The 16,250-nt window shown below is 40.8% G+C and overlaps 2 protein-coding genes across 2 annotated transcripts in view; one reads left to right on the top strand and one right to left on the bottom strand.

Annotated features, from left to right (window-relative positions):
• Positions 1–15,933, top strand: part of GCK72_003401 (uncharacterized protein) — a gene marked incomplete at both ends in the record, with an annotated part of 36,760 nt that extends 20,827 nt beyond the window's left edge. The window contains 12 exons of the mRNA XM_053724035.1: positions 318–499; positions 1,005–1,162; positions 1,876–2,201; positions 8,112–8,343; positions 9,305–9,658; positions 11,246–11,481; positions 12,700–12,824; positions 13,425–13,633; positions 14,303–14,655; positions 14,776–14,894; positions 15,335–15,473; positions 15,838–15,933. Of these exons, the coding sequence (XP_053592680.1) occupies positions 318–499; positions 1,005–1,162; positions 1,876–2,201; positions 8,112–8,343; positions 9,305–9,658; positions 11,246–11,481; positions 12,700–12,824; positions 13,425–13,633; positions 14,303–14,655; positions 14,776–14,894; positions 15,335–15,473; positions 15,838–15,933 (2,529 nt within the window). The remainder of the gene's footprint in view (positions 1–317; positions 500–1,004; positions 1,163–1,875; positions 2,202–8,111; positions 8,344–9,304; positions 9,659–11,245; positions 11,482–12,699; positions 12,825–13,424; positions 13,634–14,302; positions 14,656–14,775; positions 14,895–15,334; positions 15,474–15,837) is intronic.
• GCK72_003402 (uncharacterized protein) lies at positions 3,243–3,528 on the bottom strand (the record flags this gene model as incomplete). Its single annotated transcript, XM_053724036.1, has 2 exons — positions 3,243–3,405; positions 3,461–3,528. 2 exons carry the CDS (start codon positions 3,526–3,528, stop codon positions 3,243–3,245), a joined length of 231 nt encoding a protein of 76 aa, XP_053592681.1.
• Positions 15,934–16,250: the final 317 nt, after the last annotated feature.

Below are 16,250 nucleotides of genomic sequence, written 5' to 3'. Positions count from 1 at the left end.
TTTGAAAATGCGTCAAACGTGCGCCATACTGCTAAAAATCGGTGAAGATCGTCGGGATTCAAAAATGCGTCAAACGTGCGCCAGACTCGTGAGATTCGGTTAAGATCGCAAAGCGTCCAATGTGCCCTAGATCGCCAAAAATTTTTCCGAAAATGCGCCAGACTCGTTAGAATCGGTCAAAGTTGTCTAGAAAGCGTCCAAAGGCACGCCAGCTACCGCATCTTCAAAATTCTGACGCGTTTTAGCCACGCCAGACATTTGTTTAATCGGAAATCAGCAAAACGTCGGCTGAAAACCATGAAAAAATCATTTTCCAGACGTCGTCGACACCACTAGTTGAGAAGTTGACAGAAGACGAGATACAGGATATATTGATTTGTTGTGTATTCATTCTCCAACGAATGCCAAAACGAATACTCGCCGCTTTGTGGACAGAGAACGACGGAGCGAATGCTGAGAAGATGATACGGCTGTTGGAGTTGATTGTCGACGTTTTTAGGTAACCCTCTTTGGATATTTTTGGAACACTTTGATTTGCATCAGAGCATACATTTGAATAAAAAAATTCGTAAAAATTGCCACAAAATTTCAGATTTTTCGCTTTCTTGGGGCCTGAAACTCAATTTTTCAAAGTTTTTAGTTGAAAATTGCATAAAATTATAGGTTTTGAGCTGACATTTCCAGAAATTTAGCTGTTTAAACAAATATTTTTCAAGAAGCTCTTTTTAAAACAAATTTCGGCTGAAATTCCAAGAATTTTAGCTTTTTAAAGCATCCGATACAAATTTTTGAGGTTTTTAGGTAACGTTTTGAATATTTTTGAGCACTTTTTGATTTGCACCAGAGCATACAGTTTCAGATTGATTTCAGACAAAATGTTCCCAAAAATTTCACACAGTTTTCTGTTGTAAATTTCAGAATTCCGTGTTGCGGATTTTCGAAATTTTATTCCGGAATTCCGGAGTTCTGGACACACCGACAGACACACATCTTTCTGTTTTCAGATACCGTGGAAAAGAGCATGCTCTTCGCCGTACTGCTGCCAATTCGAAGACTCGTTCTCTGTTTACTCTCAACTTACCATCTGCACGTGTCTCATCCACTACACCCAATCGACAATCGGCTGAAATGATGATGGGTGATGATGATCCGAATGCGTCTGGTCAGTTTCAGATGTTTTTTTTTGAATTTGGAGCCATTTTCTCGATTTGGCCCGTAAGATCTGGAATCTAGACTCCATTGTTTATTTTTCGAGTCAAAAATATTCAGTTTGGACCAGTTTTTGGGATCTCGAACTAATTTTCTGATTCTAGACTCGATTTTTCAGCTCTGAGACCTCAAAAACTTCTGATCTATCAATCTGAGCTCAATTTCTTAGTTTTTTAAACTCAAAATTCTGAAATTATCGAGTTCTGAGGTGGTGATTATCGGGTTCCTGGCTCATTTTTCTGATTCTAGACCAAATTTTTGATTCTGGAGCCAGTTTTCCTGTTTTATATTCGATTTTCCTGCTCCCGGAGCTCAAAATGTAGGATCGAGCTGATTTTTGGGGATCTAGCGTGATTTTTATGAGTTCTCGAACATCTCCGCTCATTTTTCACGTTCAATACCATTCATTTGGGACCCGGAATCCACTTTTCCGATTCTACGCCCAAAATTTAGAGAATCCGGGCTACAATTCATAGTTGCACATCTCAAAAACCATCCCTGATTATTAAAATTTCACTTTCTCAACTTTTCATTTGGATTTGGTGCCCGTTTCTCGATCTTAGACACAAAATTAGGAATTTTGACGCAACTTTGAGTTTCTAAACCTCACAAAATCATCCCCCCCGCCCCCAAAACCATAGAGAATACACTCAATTCTATTTCCAGGATCCACGAACTCGATTCCATTCCGTGTCCTTCAACTCGTCAATTTGTCCCAAGAAGTCGCTCTAATCGTTCTCGACGTGGCTCAAACATTCGCCCATCAACTCGCCGCCTCACAACGACATCACCGTCATTGGCCTCACTCGGAGACTCTTTTCCATTCACTTCTCTCACTTCATCTCCATCTTTGTGACGATCATTGGAGTGAATGTGTTCGATTACACGTCATTGCTGGTCTGGCGTTGTTTGTGAATTTGTTTAGAACGAGACTGTTCGAAGGGGGACCCCTTGAACCGTTGTATATGTTGATTGAGAAGGTTTTGATACAGGTAAGAGAGTGGGGGACATCTGGATGGACAGGGGGACAGACAGGAGTGTGGAGAAATGGAGATGGGTTAAGATTGGCTGAAATCGGCTGACATCTGGATGAACAGAAGGAAAGACAGACAGAAAATTGAGGAAATTGGGGTGTCTGGACATCCGGATGAACAGAGTTTGGAAATCCGGATATCTGGATGCACAGAGGGCCACAGAGAATGAGAAAATTTAGAGATCTTTGAAAATACACCGATTTTGAACGATTTTGATGGTTTGCGAGCAGAAAATCCGGGATTTTTGACTAAAAACGGTAAAAATCGACCAGAAATGGTTTTCGACTGAAAGCGCTCCAAGTTTGCTGGCTGGCGCCTCTTTGACGCGTTTTAGTCTCTGAACTTTACGCGTCTCAGGCACTCCAGTCTTGACGCGTTTTCAGTTTTGAAGACGCGTCAAAGTCGCCACAACCATTTCGAACTCAAAATTGTGAGTGACTGCTGGCGCGCCTTCGCCGTAGAACGTTTTTTTGCCAATCTTTGGCTATCTGGCGTGCCTTTGACGCGTTAAGCTGGAAGAAAAACTCTTTTAAAAAAACTGTCAAAATCGTTCAAAAAGTATGAAAAATGACTAAAAAAGGCGTTGGCTGGCGCACCTTTGACGCGTTCTCTGATTTCGTGGCGTTTCCAGCATCAAAAACCGCTAAAAACGCGTCAAAGGTACCCCAAGCTCAAAATTTGGCGCTCTCTTAACTTTTTAAAGTGTTTTGGGGGAAAACAGGGAAGAGGTATGTGCTAAAGAATAGATTTATTAAACATAATACAAAATATAATATAACATTAATAACAACTAATTGGAATGTCTGGACATCTGCATTCTGACGTGAGAAAAATTGTGAAAATTTTTATTTTACAGTAGATACGAATTTTAGACCACATGTTAGATTATGTGCTTATTACGTTGATATTGAGATTGTCGACAATGCGAGTGTGATACTGATACAGTACAGCTCAAAAGGTTATCACCTTGATTTTTTTTTCAAAGATTAGGCTCCGTTTTCATCTTGAACTTATCGATGAATTGCTTTCTGTCATATTCCAAACACCAAGCACCATCTTTTTTTCTTCAATGTGAACAGAAGCAACTATTTGATCACAGTCCCGCACAACATATGTTCGAATTGGCAGTTCGACTGGAACCTTGTCCGCTTGATTATATGAGCTGAAAAAATAAAATCAAGTCAATTGTCTCCCGATCAGCTTATATCCAAACTTACATGTTGTTATATAGATACACAGGTGTTTTCGTCGACGAGTCGAGTTTTTTTATATCAACTAACTTCATCACTTCTTTAGGATCTATAGAAGATTCAAGCAAGTTCAAGATCAGTAAATTTAGATTTTTGCAACAATTATGAGACATCCATCGTGTCAAAAACGAACTTATGTCAGAAATGTTACATTCCGGAGTTTGCAAAAATGCCTGGTGCCCTTTGAAATAGACCAGTATATCGGTAATTAACAGTTTCGATCCTGTGAATAAAAGAGTTTCAGCTTGATACAATCTTGAGTTTTTCTTGAGTCGACCAACTGCTTCTTCTGAGTAAATTTCTACGCGCTTTTGTATACGATTAGATTTGAAATAGTCATCCCAATGTTTTGCTCTGAACTTCATAGAAACAATATCAATTGTGCTCTTATGTTCGATTTGAATTGGAAATGAATCAGTGTAATCTGTAGATATAAATATCTTATGATCCGTTTTCTCCTCTCCAAATAATTGAAAGAGATGCTCATGAATCAATTCCATGACTTCTCGTGTTCCGAAATTCTCAGTGTACAAAGCAGTAAGTGTTGCGTGTCCTGTTTTAATTGGGAATCTGAAACATCCTGCATCATAGTTGTCACCGGGCCTTGTGCGGGCCTTGAGATAACTCGCTTCAAAATGACAATTAGGAGTCGATCAACCTGTCAAATTGTAGATCTCGGTGAGCTCTACTCGATTCTATTTTCGTTTTCACTGTGAGTTTAGTGAGAACCGCTTTACAATCCATTTAGTGGCCGGGTCTTGATTCATGGTCTTGATTCATGGCCCGGCCACTAAATGGATTGTACAGCGGCTCTCACTGAACTCACAGTGAAAACGAAAATAGAATCGAGTAGAGCTCACCGAGATCTACAATTTGACAGGTTGAACGACTCATAATTGTAATTTTGAAGCGAGTTATCTCAAGGCCCGAACAAGGCCCGGATCGGCCCGGTGACAACTATGTCCTGCATGCTTTAATACTGGGTCTGATGGAAACTAAAACTTCGCATATCATACCTGTCAACCGGGCCAAAACAGGTCGCCGGTGCGTAAGCCAATATCTAAATTTGGTTAATTTTTCAGATCATTAAACTCAGTTTGAAGCAAGTTAAGCGCCGGCCCGTTTCGGCCCGGTTGACAAATATGTTTCAAATATATTTTTTTAAACTTCGAAAACTCACCGAAAATCAATAGCGTTTCCACTAATGATAAACCTCTTCACGTTAACTTCATTATCTAATTTCTCTCTTAAGCATAAAAATGGATGCAAAAATGAATCAAGAGAAACATAAATGCTGTGGTCATTGACTCCGTAGGTAACATATTTGATTTTCCTGAACCGGCTCCACTGGTTGAATGTGACCGATTTTCGCATATTATTCGAGCACAAAGAGAGAATGAACAAATCCTGATCACTCATGAAGTTCAGAATTTGTTTTTGAATTACGTAGGGATAAACGAAAAAGTTCATCTTCTGAAATAATGAAAGTAGGAAGAGAGTAAAAGAATTAGGAAAGTGTAAGAAAAAGTTAGAAATATGCATACTTGTCAACCGGGCCGAAACTGGCCGGCTCGTAACTCGCGTCAAAATGAATATTATGAGCTGAAAAATATACCAAAATGTAGATCTCGACGAGTTCTATGTCCGTTACCTACTACGGGCCAGATGACTATTCGATAATGCACCGCGGGCCGGGCTAGAATGGCTTTTTTGTCCATTTTCGCGTTTTTTGGCACTTTTTCCCGGCCCGCGACTTATTAACGAATAGCCATCCGGCCCGTAGTAGGTCACGGACATAGACCTCGTCGAGATCTACATTTTGGTATATTTTTCAGCTCATAATATTCATTTTGACGCGAGTTACGAGCCGGCCAGTTTCGGCCCGGTTGACAAGTATGGAAAAGTGTAAGGAAATTGGGAAAAAAACTGGAAAATAGTGGAAAAAGAGTGGGAAAATCATCACTCCGGCCCCAGTCTCTTCACATTCCCATGGCTCTAACCGATTATTCGCGGGGAATAAAATAAAATAAAACATACTAAAGAATCATATTCACAAATAATAAAAATCGAAAGAATATCCTCACGGCCTCCAGCGGTGGTCCTCTCAATGCGCTGCCCGCAGTACTTTGACAGGGCCTCTGCAGAAGTCTGTGCATTCTGAATTTCTCGAAATTTTCACTCAAATCCTGTAGAAAAGTTTCTGCGTGGGTTACTGTAATACCGTAGAAACTGTAATAGAAGCGCCCCTCTAATACAGGCGCATCCTAAAAGGCGGTTTGAATAATAGTGGCGCACCCTGTAATAGAGGCGCATGTTAGAAACATTTCTTCTGCTTTTCAAGCATTATTTTCATAGTTCATCAAAAAAGTAAAAGAAAACCCATTTTTTGTTGAAATTACTGCAAATTTTGGGGTTTTTGTGTAATTTTGTCAGAAAAAAACGTTGGTTTAGTTGATACTTGATGACTTTTAAGTTAGAAAAATTGCCGAACGGATAGGTTCAAAATAGAGGCATAAATTTCGATTTTTTGAATAGGATTATTGGCATTTTCAATTATGGGGCTGTTCACGTTCGAAAAAAAAAAAATTAATAAATTACTTCGTGAATAGGATTTTTAAAAGTATTTCTAATTAAATGTTATTATCAGAGTTGCAACGGGCCGGGCCGGGCCGAAATCAGAATTTCTCCGGCCCGGCCCGGCCCGCGGCCCGGTTCGGCCCGGATTTTCAGTACTAAAAAAATTCAAATTTTTTTTTTCGAAATTTTTCCGATTTTTTTGGAAAAATTTTTATAGGGGGACACAACTACTTCTAAACTGAGGATTTTTGATATGAATCGATTTAGAAAGCCAGGAAAAAGATAAATTTCTTTTGGTTTCATGTCTGAAAATGTGTCTAAAGCGAGTTATGAGACCTCAAAATGTCAAAAATCGATGCTGGTCGTGCACTTTTTCAGAACATTTTAATAGAAATTCTCCTCGTCGTACACCTCAAAGCAATATTTTCAAAAATTCTCAAGAAAAATTCGAAAAATGAACATTTATGAATGCATTTCATGCTCAGATGACGAGAATTTCTATTGAAATGTACTGAAAAAAATGACGACGGGGAGCGATTTTTGGAATTTTAAGGTCTTATAACTCGCTTAAAACTGATTTTTTTATATTCTTGAGAAAAAATTTGGAAAATTTTCAGACAAAAAAATTATTGAAAAAAAATTCTAGTGAAAAAAATTCAAAAATTCAAATCCGGGCCGGCACTTTCTCGGCCCGGCCCGGCCCGGCCCGATCCGGGCCGGGCCGGGCCGGGCTGAAACCGGGCCGGGCCGGCCCGGCGGGCCAGCCCGAAATTTTGCAAGTATGGTTATTATTCCTCCGCGTTCTGGCCGGGATAATACGTTTTGCTGTTTCAGTAGCGATCGAATAATAACGAAAATCTACAGAAACACGCAACAATGAATATTACAGGTTTATTATTGATTATTATAAAGCTTTTGTGTGGCGTTGTTTTTGGTTTTTGGTGAACGCACGTAAAATTATTCAAATTTCTCTGTTCGCCGCTCTATTGAATCACCGTTCGTGGTAAGACCCTCGCTCATAAATGTATGCGCCTTTAAATCGCACATTCTGCGTATCTCTCTCAGAAAACGCGATTCACAGCACGGAACTTTCCATCCGCAGAAAACCTGACTCAAGTACAAAAGAGCGCAGTTGCATCACACCAAAAGTTAAAAAATATATATATATCGTAACCCAGCCTGGCTGCCCCGCCCTCGGCGGTTCATCCGGCTGGCATCTTCTTATTTTCGTGCTCTTTACTTTATTTCTCAAAATTCTTGCGGAAATCCTGAAAAACAAACAGAAAAATCCACAGACAGAGCCAACACGCGTTTTATATATATATATATATATAAGAATGATTTTTGTACTGAAAATGCCGTTTTTTGAAGTTTTTTTGATCTATCATTTAAACATCAGGACAATGTGTGTGAAAAAGTGCAAATAATTAAACGCCACGACATCTAGACACCCGGATAGACGGACAGACAGATTCGGACATCTGGACATACAGTCCAGCGGATTCTGACAAATTTGGAGAATTCGACAGAAAGATACAGAACATTTGGAAATCCTGACAAACAGACACATAGACAGACAAGAAATCGGAAATCCCGTCATACATTGATGGTTTTCAATTGGAAAATGCGCATTTGACGTTATTCTGACTGCCGGGGGGAAATTTAGACATATAGATTCCAGTTATCTGGACATCTGGATGCACGGAGGGACAGCTAAAATGAGCTTAAGAAAATTTAGGAAGTTAGGAGGTGTATATAGATAAAATGTGAAGAATCCGGACAAACATACCATAGACAGATGCGGAAACTTGGAAATCTGGACATCTGGATACACAGAGGGCCACGGAGAATGAGAAAATCCGGACAAACAGACACACAGACATAGAAAAAAGTGGACATCTGGATACACAGAAAATAATACAGATGATTTAGTTGTAATTTCTTTACTTTTTTGACTAAAAACCGCTGGAAATATGCACTTTTTTCTGATTTATATAATTATAGTACTCCAAATCTCCTATTTCCAACCCATTTTTTCCAGATGGCATCCCGCCTCCCAGCCGTCCAAGCCGCCGCCGCCGCTCTCCTCCAACTAATTCTCCGTAATGGATACGAAGTGGCTCAAGGATATTTTGCGAGTCAAGTTCTTGCTCAAAGTGTCTCTCCGTCGAGCTCAAAAATCAACAATCAATCCGGCAGTAGGAAGGGTGTTTCTAGTGAACGATTGGGTCGACCCGGTAGTCAGACGGGCGTCGCGTTGGCTAGATTGTTAGGTACGGCTTCCAGATGTGGCTAAAATCCGGTAAAATCCTGAAAATCGGAGAAAAAAACATTCAAAATACATGAAAAATGACTGAAAAAAGCGTCACAAGCGCCCCAGATTTGCCTGTTTGGCGCATCTTTGACGCGTTTATTATTTCTGAACTTTACGCGTCAAAGTCGCCCCCCCCCCCCCCCCCCCCAGTCATTTCAAACCCAAAAATGGTAATGACTGGCGCGCCTTCGACGCGCGTTTCTGAATTTCACGGGCTATCTAGCGTGCCTTTGACGCGTTAAGCTAAATTAGATTGCAGTCAAAATTATTTTTAAATCGGTCAAAAGCATGAAAAATGGCCGACTGGCGTACCTTTGACGCGTTTTCACCTTGATTTCGTAGCATTTCTGGCTTCAAACAGCGCTAAAAACGCAAAACGCGTCAACGGTACTCCAGACATGCTCAAAATGCTCAAAATTTTCGATATCTGGCGCGCCTTTGACGCGTTTTTAGTCTCTGAAGTTTGAACGCGTCTCAGGCGCTCCAGCCTTCGCTTCTTAGAAAACGCGTCAAAGACGCCCCAGTCATTCTCAAAATGCTCAAAACCTTTTATTGACTGGCGCGCCTTCGACGCGAGTTTCATGGTTTCGTTTGACTTGGAAACACGGTTATCTGGCGTGCCTTTGGCGCGTTATGCTATATTCTGGAAATTATTTTAAAACGTTCAAAATGAATGAAAAATACCGTCTGGCGCGATTTCACCTTATTCCTGTCTTTGAAAAACGCGTCAAAGGTGCCCCAAGCTCAAAATTTCGATGTCTGATGCGCATTTCTGAAGCCATTCTTTAAGTTAAGGCTATCTGGCGTGCCTTTGACGCGTTAACCTCATCCTAATATCTCATCACCAGACATCGAAATGTTAGTAATCTGGCGCGCCTTGGACGCATTTTTCTCCTCTTCAAAATCCGTTTATTTTGTAGGATTCCAATCGGTGCTCTCCAATTCGGCGGCGTTCGAACGTGGTCTTTCGGCAGTGGAGTCTCTTGTCGATACACGAAAAGCGACGTCATTCGACTTGGCAGTTCTTGATCTACTCCGTCAACTACGTGGCGTCATGACGGCTACTGTAGCACTGAAAGATGCGGCGAACGATCCGATTCGATTGGCAGATCTACATTTACAACTGGCTGATAGCTATCGGGGATCAGCTGCGTTGAGAAGTGCTTGGTTCGATACATTGGCTGAGTTGTATGAACAGGATCGATGGTTTGCGGAGGCGTCGGTTTGTCACGCGCATTCTGTGGCCATTATTGCAAGGGAGTTGGAGGAGAGAAGTTAGTGTGGACATCTGGATGGACACTACATAGAGACAGACAGAAATTCAGATCGGTTGAAATCGCAGCTAGATAGAGATTGGTTGAGATCGGCTGAGATCGGCTGAGGGAAAATGTGGAAAAATGAGTAAAAATGACGATTTTTGGATTGAAAAATGAGTTTTTTCGGCAGAATTTAACCCGGAAACAAGGGTTTTCGTGCTGAAATTGAACATTTTCTAGCAATATATGCTGAAAATCCGAAAAAAATTGATGAAAAATCGAGTTTTTTGGAGTAATTTCAGCTGGAAGCGGTTTGGTTTGGACATACAGACACACAGATAGACGTTTGAGAGTGTTTTCGGATCTTTTTGACTGAAAATGAGTCAGAAAAACTGGATTTTCAGTCTAAATTGGTTATTTCTGGACATCCGGACACACAGAAAGCCATCAGGGCTGAAGGAAAATGTGGAAAAATGACGATTTTTTGGGCTGAAAAATGAGATTTTTGGCGTATTTTAACCCGGAAACGAGGGTTTTCATGCTGAAATTGAACATTTCCTAGCAAAATACTGAAAAATTGCTATTTTCGGTTTGAAAATGCGCTTTTTGAACAGAAATCCAGGTTACCGGGTGTCCGAAACGGTTTCCAGCTCAAAATTAGACGAAAAACTCAATTTTTTAACGAATTTTCAGCTATTTTTGTCCAAAAAAGCCCAAATCCGCTGAAAAGTAGCCTAGAAACCTAATTTTTCGAGGATTTTCAGCTCTGATGGCTATCTGTGTGTCCGGATGTCCAATTTTGACTGAAAATCCGGTTTTCTGACTAATTTTCTGTCAAAAAGATACGGAAACACTTTGTCTGTGTGTCTGTGCAACAGGATGTCCAAAACAAACAGTTTTCGGCTGAAATTACTCCAAAAAACTCAATTTTTGACAGATTTTTAGCGAATTTTATCTGAAAACGTATTTTGGGAGCTTTAGAGTTCCTCCATGCAGAAAAAAAACCCTGGTTTTCGGGTATTTTTGACAAAAACAGCTGAAAATTCGTGTAAAAGTTGAGTTTTTCGTATATTTTTCAACTAGAAACCGTTTCGGACACCCGGTAACCTGGATTTCTGTTCAAAAAGTGAATTTTCCTACCCAAAATAGAAATTTTTCAGTATTTCGCTCGGAAATGTTCAATTTCAGCATGAAAACCCTTGTTCCCCCGGCTTAAAAAACGCTAAAAATCTCATTTTTCAACCCAAAAATCGTCATTTTTCCACATTTTCCCTCCATTATCAGTTTCGCATTGCTTTTACAACTGCGCTCCACCGAAATTCCCTTGAAAAATGTCTCTTTTTCTCTGAGTCTCTCAATTTCGCACACAATTTTCTTTAGTTTCGGTAGAGCGCGGTTGTAAGAGGAGTGCCGTGCTAATATGTCTGCGATCTCAGCCGATCTCAACCAATCTCTATCTAGCTGCAATCTCCCCCCCCCCCCCGATCTGTCTGTCTGTCTGTCTACATGTTGTGTCTGTCCGGATGTCCCTATTGATATCAACTAGACATCTGGATACACAGGCGCACAGAAATCTCCAAATCTTTCAACTTTCATCATTTCCAGAAGAACTCGAAGTGGACTGGAACGCCTTCCACTGGATTAACCAACAGATTTCCGAGACGGAACAAATTAAAGGAGGAGACGCTGGAAACGTGCAACCCGCCGGATTCACGACGGAGAATCTCGGAGCGAAGATTGATAAAACGGCGGCGGCGTTGATGTTAGCCGAGAGATTTGAAGCCGTCGGACCGTTGTATCGGCTGATTATTCCGGTGTTGGAGAGGAATATGAATTTTACGGTAAGCGTGGACATCTGGATGTAATGGGGATGGACAGACATCGAGAAGGACACTATGTTAGAATGGCGTTTTGCCATCCGACGGCATTTTCATCAGGATTTGACAAAAATTTAGAAATTCGTGGTTTCTAACGGACATTAGGACACATCGATTCTCAGATAGACACATTTCCTGTGATTTCTAGCCGAAATTCGTCCAATTGTTCAAAAAAATATACAATTTTTATGCTCCGAGACATCCGGAACTGAGAACAGAGAAAGTAGCTCTTTTTGAGTGAGCTTAAAGAAGGACTGAAGTCATATTTTTTCATATTTCAGATTCTGATACTTCAGAAAATTCTGAGCAACTTTTATCGTCGGAGCATATGCTGAAAATCGCTCTTTACTCTCTAAATTCCTGTTTTCCCGGCTAAAAATGAGCCTTCGTGGAAGAGCCGAGTTTCTCTACCGTGTAGTCCTCTCGGACAATATCATTTCTCAATACATCGTTTTCTCGCTTTTTTCAACAAAATTTCGTGTTTTTTTCGATTTATATCGTAAAAAATGAAGAAAAACACGAAATTTTGTTGAAAAAAGTCGAGAAAACGAGGAATTGAGAAATTATATTGTCCGAGAGGACTACACGGTGGAGAAAAACTTGCGTGAGAAAATTCTTCCACGAATTCTCATTTTGAGTCAGGAAAACGGGAATTTAGGGCGTTTACAGCGATTTTCAGCTTATGCTCCAATGATAAAAGTTGCTTAGAATTGTCTGAAATATCAGAATCTGACATATGAAAAAATATGACTTCGGTCCTCCTTTAAGAAATTCTTCCATTTCATCTTGATCTATTTGTGGACATCCGGACGATCAGATTCACGTTATATGCTCAATTTTTCGCCAATTTGAGTACGAGTCGTCTTGAAAGATACTGAAATTCCTGTTTTCAGTCGGTTTACCACAAAATGTCTACGATATGGTTAGACATCAGGACATCGGGACAATCTTACAGACAAAAAAATTGGGTGATTCACTCTGAAAATCAGGTGGAAGCTAGCATGATTACTGTAGTATGCAAAAATGAATATGCCTGGCGCTCTTATGGCGCGTTTTAAGCAGTTTAAAGCCCTTTTCGATGTGTTTTACACTTTCTGGGGCGCCTTTGACGCTTTTAAAAAGTTCCTGGGGTGCTTTAAGCGCGTTTTAAGGTCATTTTCAGCTAATTATTCCAATTTTCAGTCTCTCGTCAGTGTGTACGCCGAACTGCAACAAACGTACAGTCGAGCCGCCGAAGTGAGAAGTAGTGGAAAACGACATTTGGGCGCCTATTTCCGTGTTCGATTCTATGGAGAAACTCATTTTAAGTAAGTTGGTGACATGAAAGTACTGGAACAAACGCGTCAACGGCGCGCCAGATACCAAAACGTTTGGAAATAAGAGAACGCGTGAGCGGAACGCCAGATTATAGCAGCAAGAAAGGGGGCGTGGCCTAAGAGTGGGCAGAGTTTCTAATATTTGAAATATTGAGCTGGAACACGTCAGAGGTACGCCAGACGTCCAATTTTCCTTTCATTTTTAGAAATTTGGAAAAGGGGGCGTGGCCTGTAGCTTCAAGCTCAAAAGTTTAGTAAATGACGCGTCAGAGGTGCGCCAGACATCCAATTTTCTTCGATTTTTAAATACTCAGAAAACGGGCGTGGCCTAAAAGTGGGCGGAGCTTCTAAGATCTGAAAAATTGAGCTGGAACGCGTCAGAGGTGCGCCAGACTTGCAATTTTCTATAATTTTTTTTGTAAAGGGGGCGTGGCCTTGGCGACGCTTTAAGATATAGATGACGCGTCAGAGTTGCGCCAGACTTTTGAAGCCCCGCCCCTTTTTTTCTCAAAAATTGCATTTTTGGCTCTTAAAATCCGTTTTTCGAGTGAATTGAAGTGGGGGCGGAGCCTATTTTCTCTGTAATTTCAGACAAGAACACAACACGGACTGGATCTATCGAGAAGTGGGTCTGACGTCGCTGGCCGCATTCGCTCTGGAAATTAAAGAGAAATGTCAACGACAAGTTGGACACGATCGAGTACAAATTGAGGCGAACGAGCAATTGGATATGGGAAGAATTGATCCGACTGTGGCATATGTACAGATCACACACGTTGAACCGTCTCCAATTTCTATTGGTAAGGGGAGAGAAAATGTGGAAAAAATAGGGGTTTTTGGGTAGAAAAATTAGGTTTTTCGGCGTATTTTAAGCATTTTAAGACGAAACACGGGTTTTCATGCTGAAATTGAAGATTTTCGAGCAAAAATGCCATTTTTCAGGTCAAAAATGCACTTTTTGAACCGATTTAGCTCTTGAATCCAGGTTACCGGACATCCGGATACACAGACAGACATCTAGACGTTAAGATATCCAAAAGTATCAAATAAAGAGAATTCTAGGTCTAATAATGCAGACATATTGATAAAACTTTGTTTCTCAACCGAATTTTGTAAGAAACTGATGTTTTATGCATGAAATAACTTAAAAATGCTTCCAGAAGTCTGTCCGTATGTCTGCATTTCTAAAACACACAGTTTCTCGCTGAAAACGACCCAAAAAACTCAATTTTTGACGAATTTTCTGCTATTTTTGCTTAAAAATACCCGAAAAACATATTTTTCTTGCATTTATCAGCCAAATCCATTGAAAAAGAGCCTGGAAAACTCATATATTGAGTATTTTCAGCCCTAACGGCTATCTGTGTGTCCGGATGTCCAAACACACGGGTTTTTCGCTAAAGAAGACACAAAAAACCCAATTTTTGACCAATGTTTGCGGATTTCTATCTGAAAAGACCTATTTCCAGACTCGACCCCTTCCCAACCGACTACTCCTATCATCTCCAACGACTTTCTGATGCACACGAATCTTTGCGAGTTTTCATACGAATGCGCAATGATTGAAAACGAGAGAAAACTGTCAAGAGAGCCGGCAATCCACGAGCAAATTCTGAAGAGGACAGTCCTTCGAGTCGCCCCATCTGGATTTCCGTCGACACGACGACGTCTTCCAGTCGTCTCAGTTCACTACGAACAGTTCTCTCCGTTGGAATTCGCGTGTCAGAAGTTGAATACAAAAGCCGAACAAATCAAAAAGACGTTGAGTGCGGCGGCGAATGGACGCAGATTGGATGTCAAGGGATTGCAGTTGTTGTTACAGGTAGCGAGCGGGGTCAAACTCAATTTTTTTGACGAATTTCAGCTATTTTTCACTCAAAAAAGCTGAAAATCACATTTTGCTGAAAAAATCCCCTTTTTATTGGATAAAATTTTATTCCAGGGCGCCGTCCTCCCGACTGTCAATGCTGGTCCACTAGCCTATGCAGAAGTATTCACAAAAGATGAGCAACGAGAGAAATATGGAGAAGAGGCTATTGTTAAGCTAAGAGAGTCTTTCAGGTAAGGCCCCGCCCACTTTTCAGACCAATTTGGGCTCAGAAACGACCTGAAATGATTGAAAACCGTGTCTGGTGCGCCTCAGGCGCGAAGCCCAAATGTCAATGCCACGTCGCTTTTAGGGATTACTGTATCATCCTACTGTATTAGCCGAGCAAATTCGTTACAACTGCGCCCCGCCGCAAACGAGAGAGTATCGGCGAGAGACGCAGATTTTTTTCTCGCGCCAACAATTATTTTCACAGTTTTTGACCTATTTTCACTATTTTTCGAAAGTTTTTATGTAATTTGTTCTTAAAAACAGCGAAAATAGGTCAAAAATGGTAAAAATATTTGTTCGCGCGAGAAAAAATTCTGCGTCTCTCACCGATACTCTCTCGTTTGCGGTGGGGCGCAGTTGTAAGAGGGGGTGGGCCGCTAATAACTATTTTTTCTTCTTCCAGAAACCTAATGTCCGCCTGTCAGTTGGCAATCGAAGCGAACGCCTCGGCCATTGGATCCGATCAACAGACCTATCATGAAGTTCTCGTCTCATCGTTCGACGCCATGCACGAACGTCTTCAGACATTCTTCGGAGCGTCGGTAAGGGGGCGGGGCTTTTAGAAAAATTGTTGATTTTCTTGCTAATTTGAGAGATTTTAGCCCTCTGGCGTACTGTTCGCGCGGTTTCTGAGAGGAAATTCTCGAAAAAATCGCAAAATGCATGAGACTAGGGTGCTTTCGGCGCGGTTTTTCAGTTTTCATAGACTACGACCAATTTCAGCTGAAAATTTTGGATTTTCAATCGAATTCACCTCCTGGGGCACCTATGACGCGTTTTCAAGCCATCGGGTGTGCCTTTGACGCGTTTTCGCCATTTTGAACAATTTCATAACCTTAAGCGCGTTTTAAGTGATTTTTAGCTATCTGGCATGCCGTTTTCCACCTAAACCGTATAATTTTTCAGCTCCGCGGAAGTCTGGAACCCGACGGCACCTCATCGTCTCACCCTCCTCGTTCGGCAATGCACATATTGGATATGATGGGCGGAGTCAGAAATTAAATGTATTTATTCCCCCCGTCTCGAACTGTTCTTTTGATTGTTTTTCAGACATTCCATACCGCGTTTGTTGCCAATTTTAACTTCTTCATTTTTTGGTGCTTTTCCCCTTATTTTTATGGGTATTTCTTGTCGTCATTTTCGTTGTTTTTTGTACCCAATCATTCCATTTTTCATCGAAATATGCAGTTTTTGAAATGAAAATCAGTATTTCAGACTTTTTTAAATGAAAACTGCTCAAAATGTGCAGATATTGGCATTCTCGAGAAAATGGTTTTTGAATTTTTAGATTAGTTTTACAAATCGATAATGATTCAAGT

This window comes from Caenorhabditis remanei, chromosome I, assembly GCF_010183535.1.
Source record: "Caenorhabditis remanei strain PX506 chromosome I, whole genome shotgun sequence".
In the NCBI taxonomy this organism is placed as follows: Eukaryota; Metazoa; Nematoda; class Chromadorea; order Rhabditida; family Rhabditidae; genus Caenorhabditis; species Caenorhabditis remanei.
This window is presented reverse-complemented; position numbering and strand designations above follow the sequence as displayed.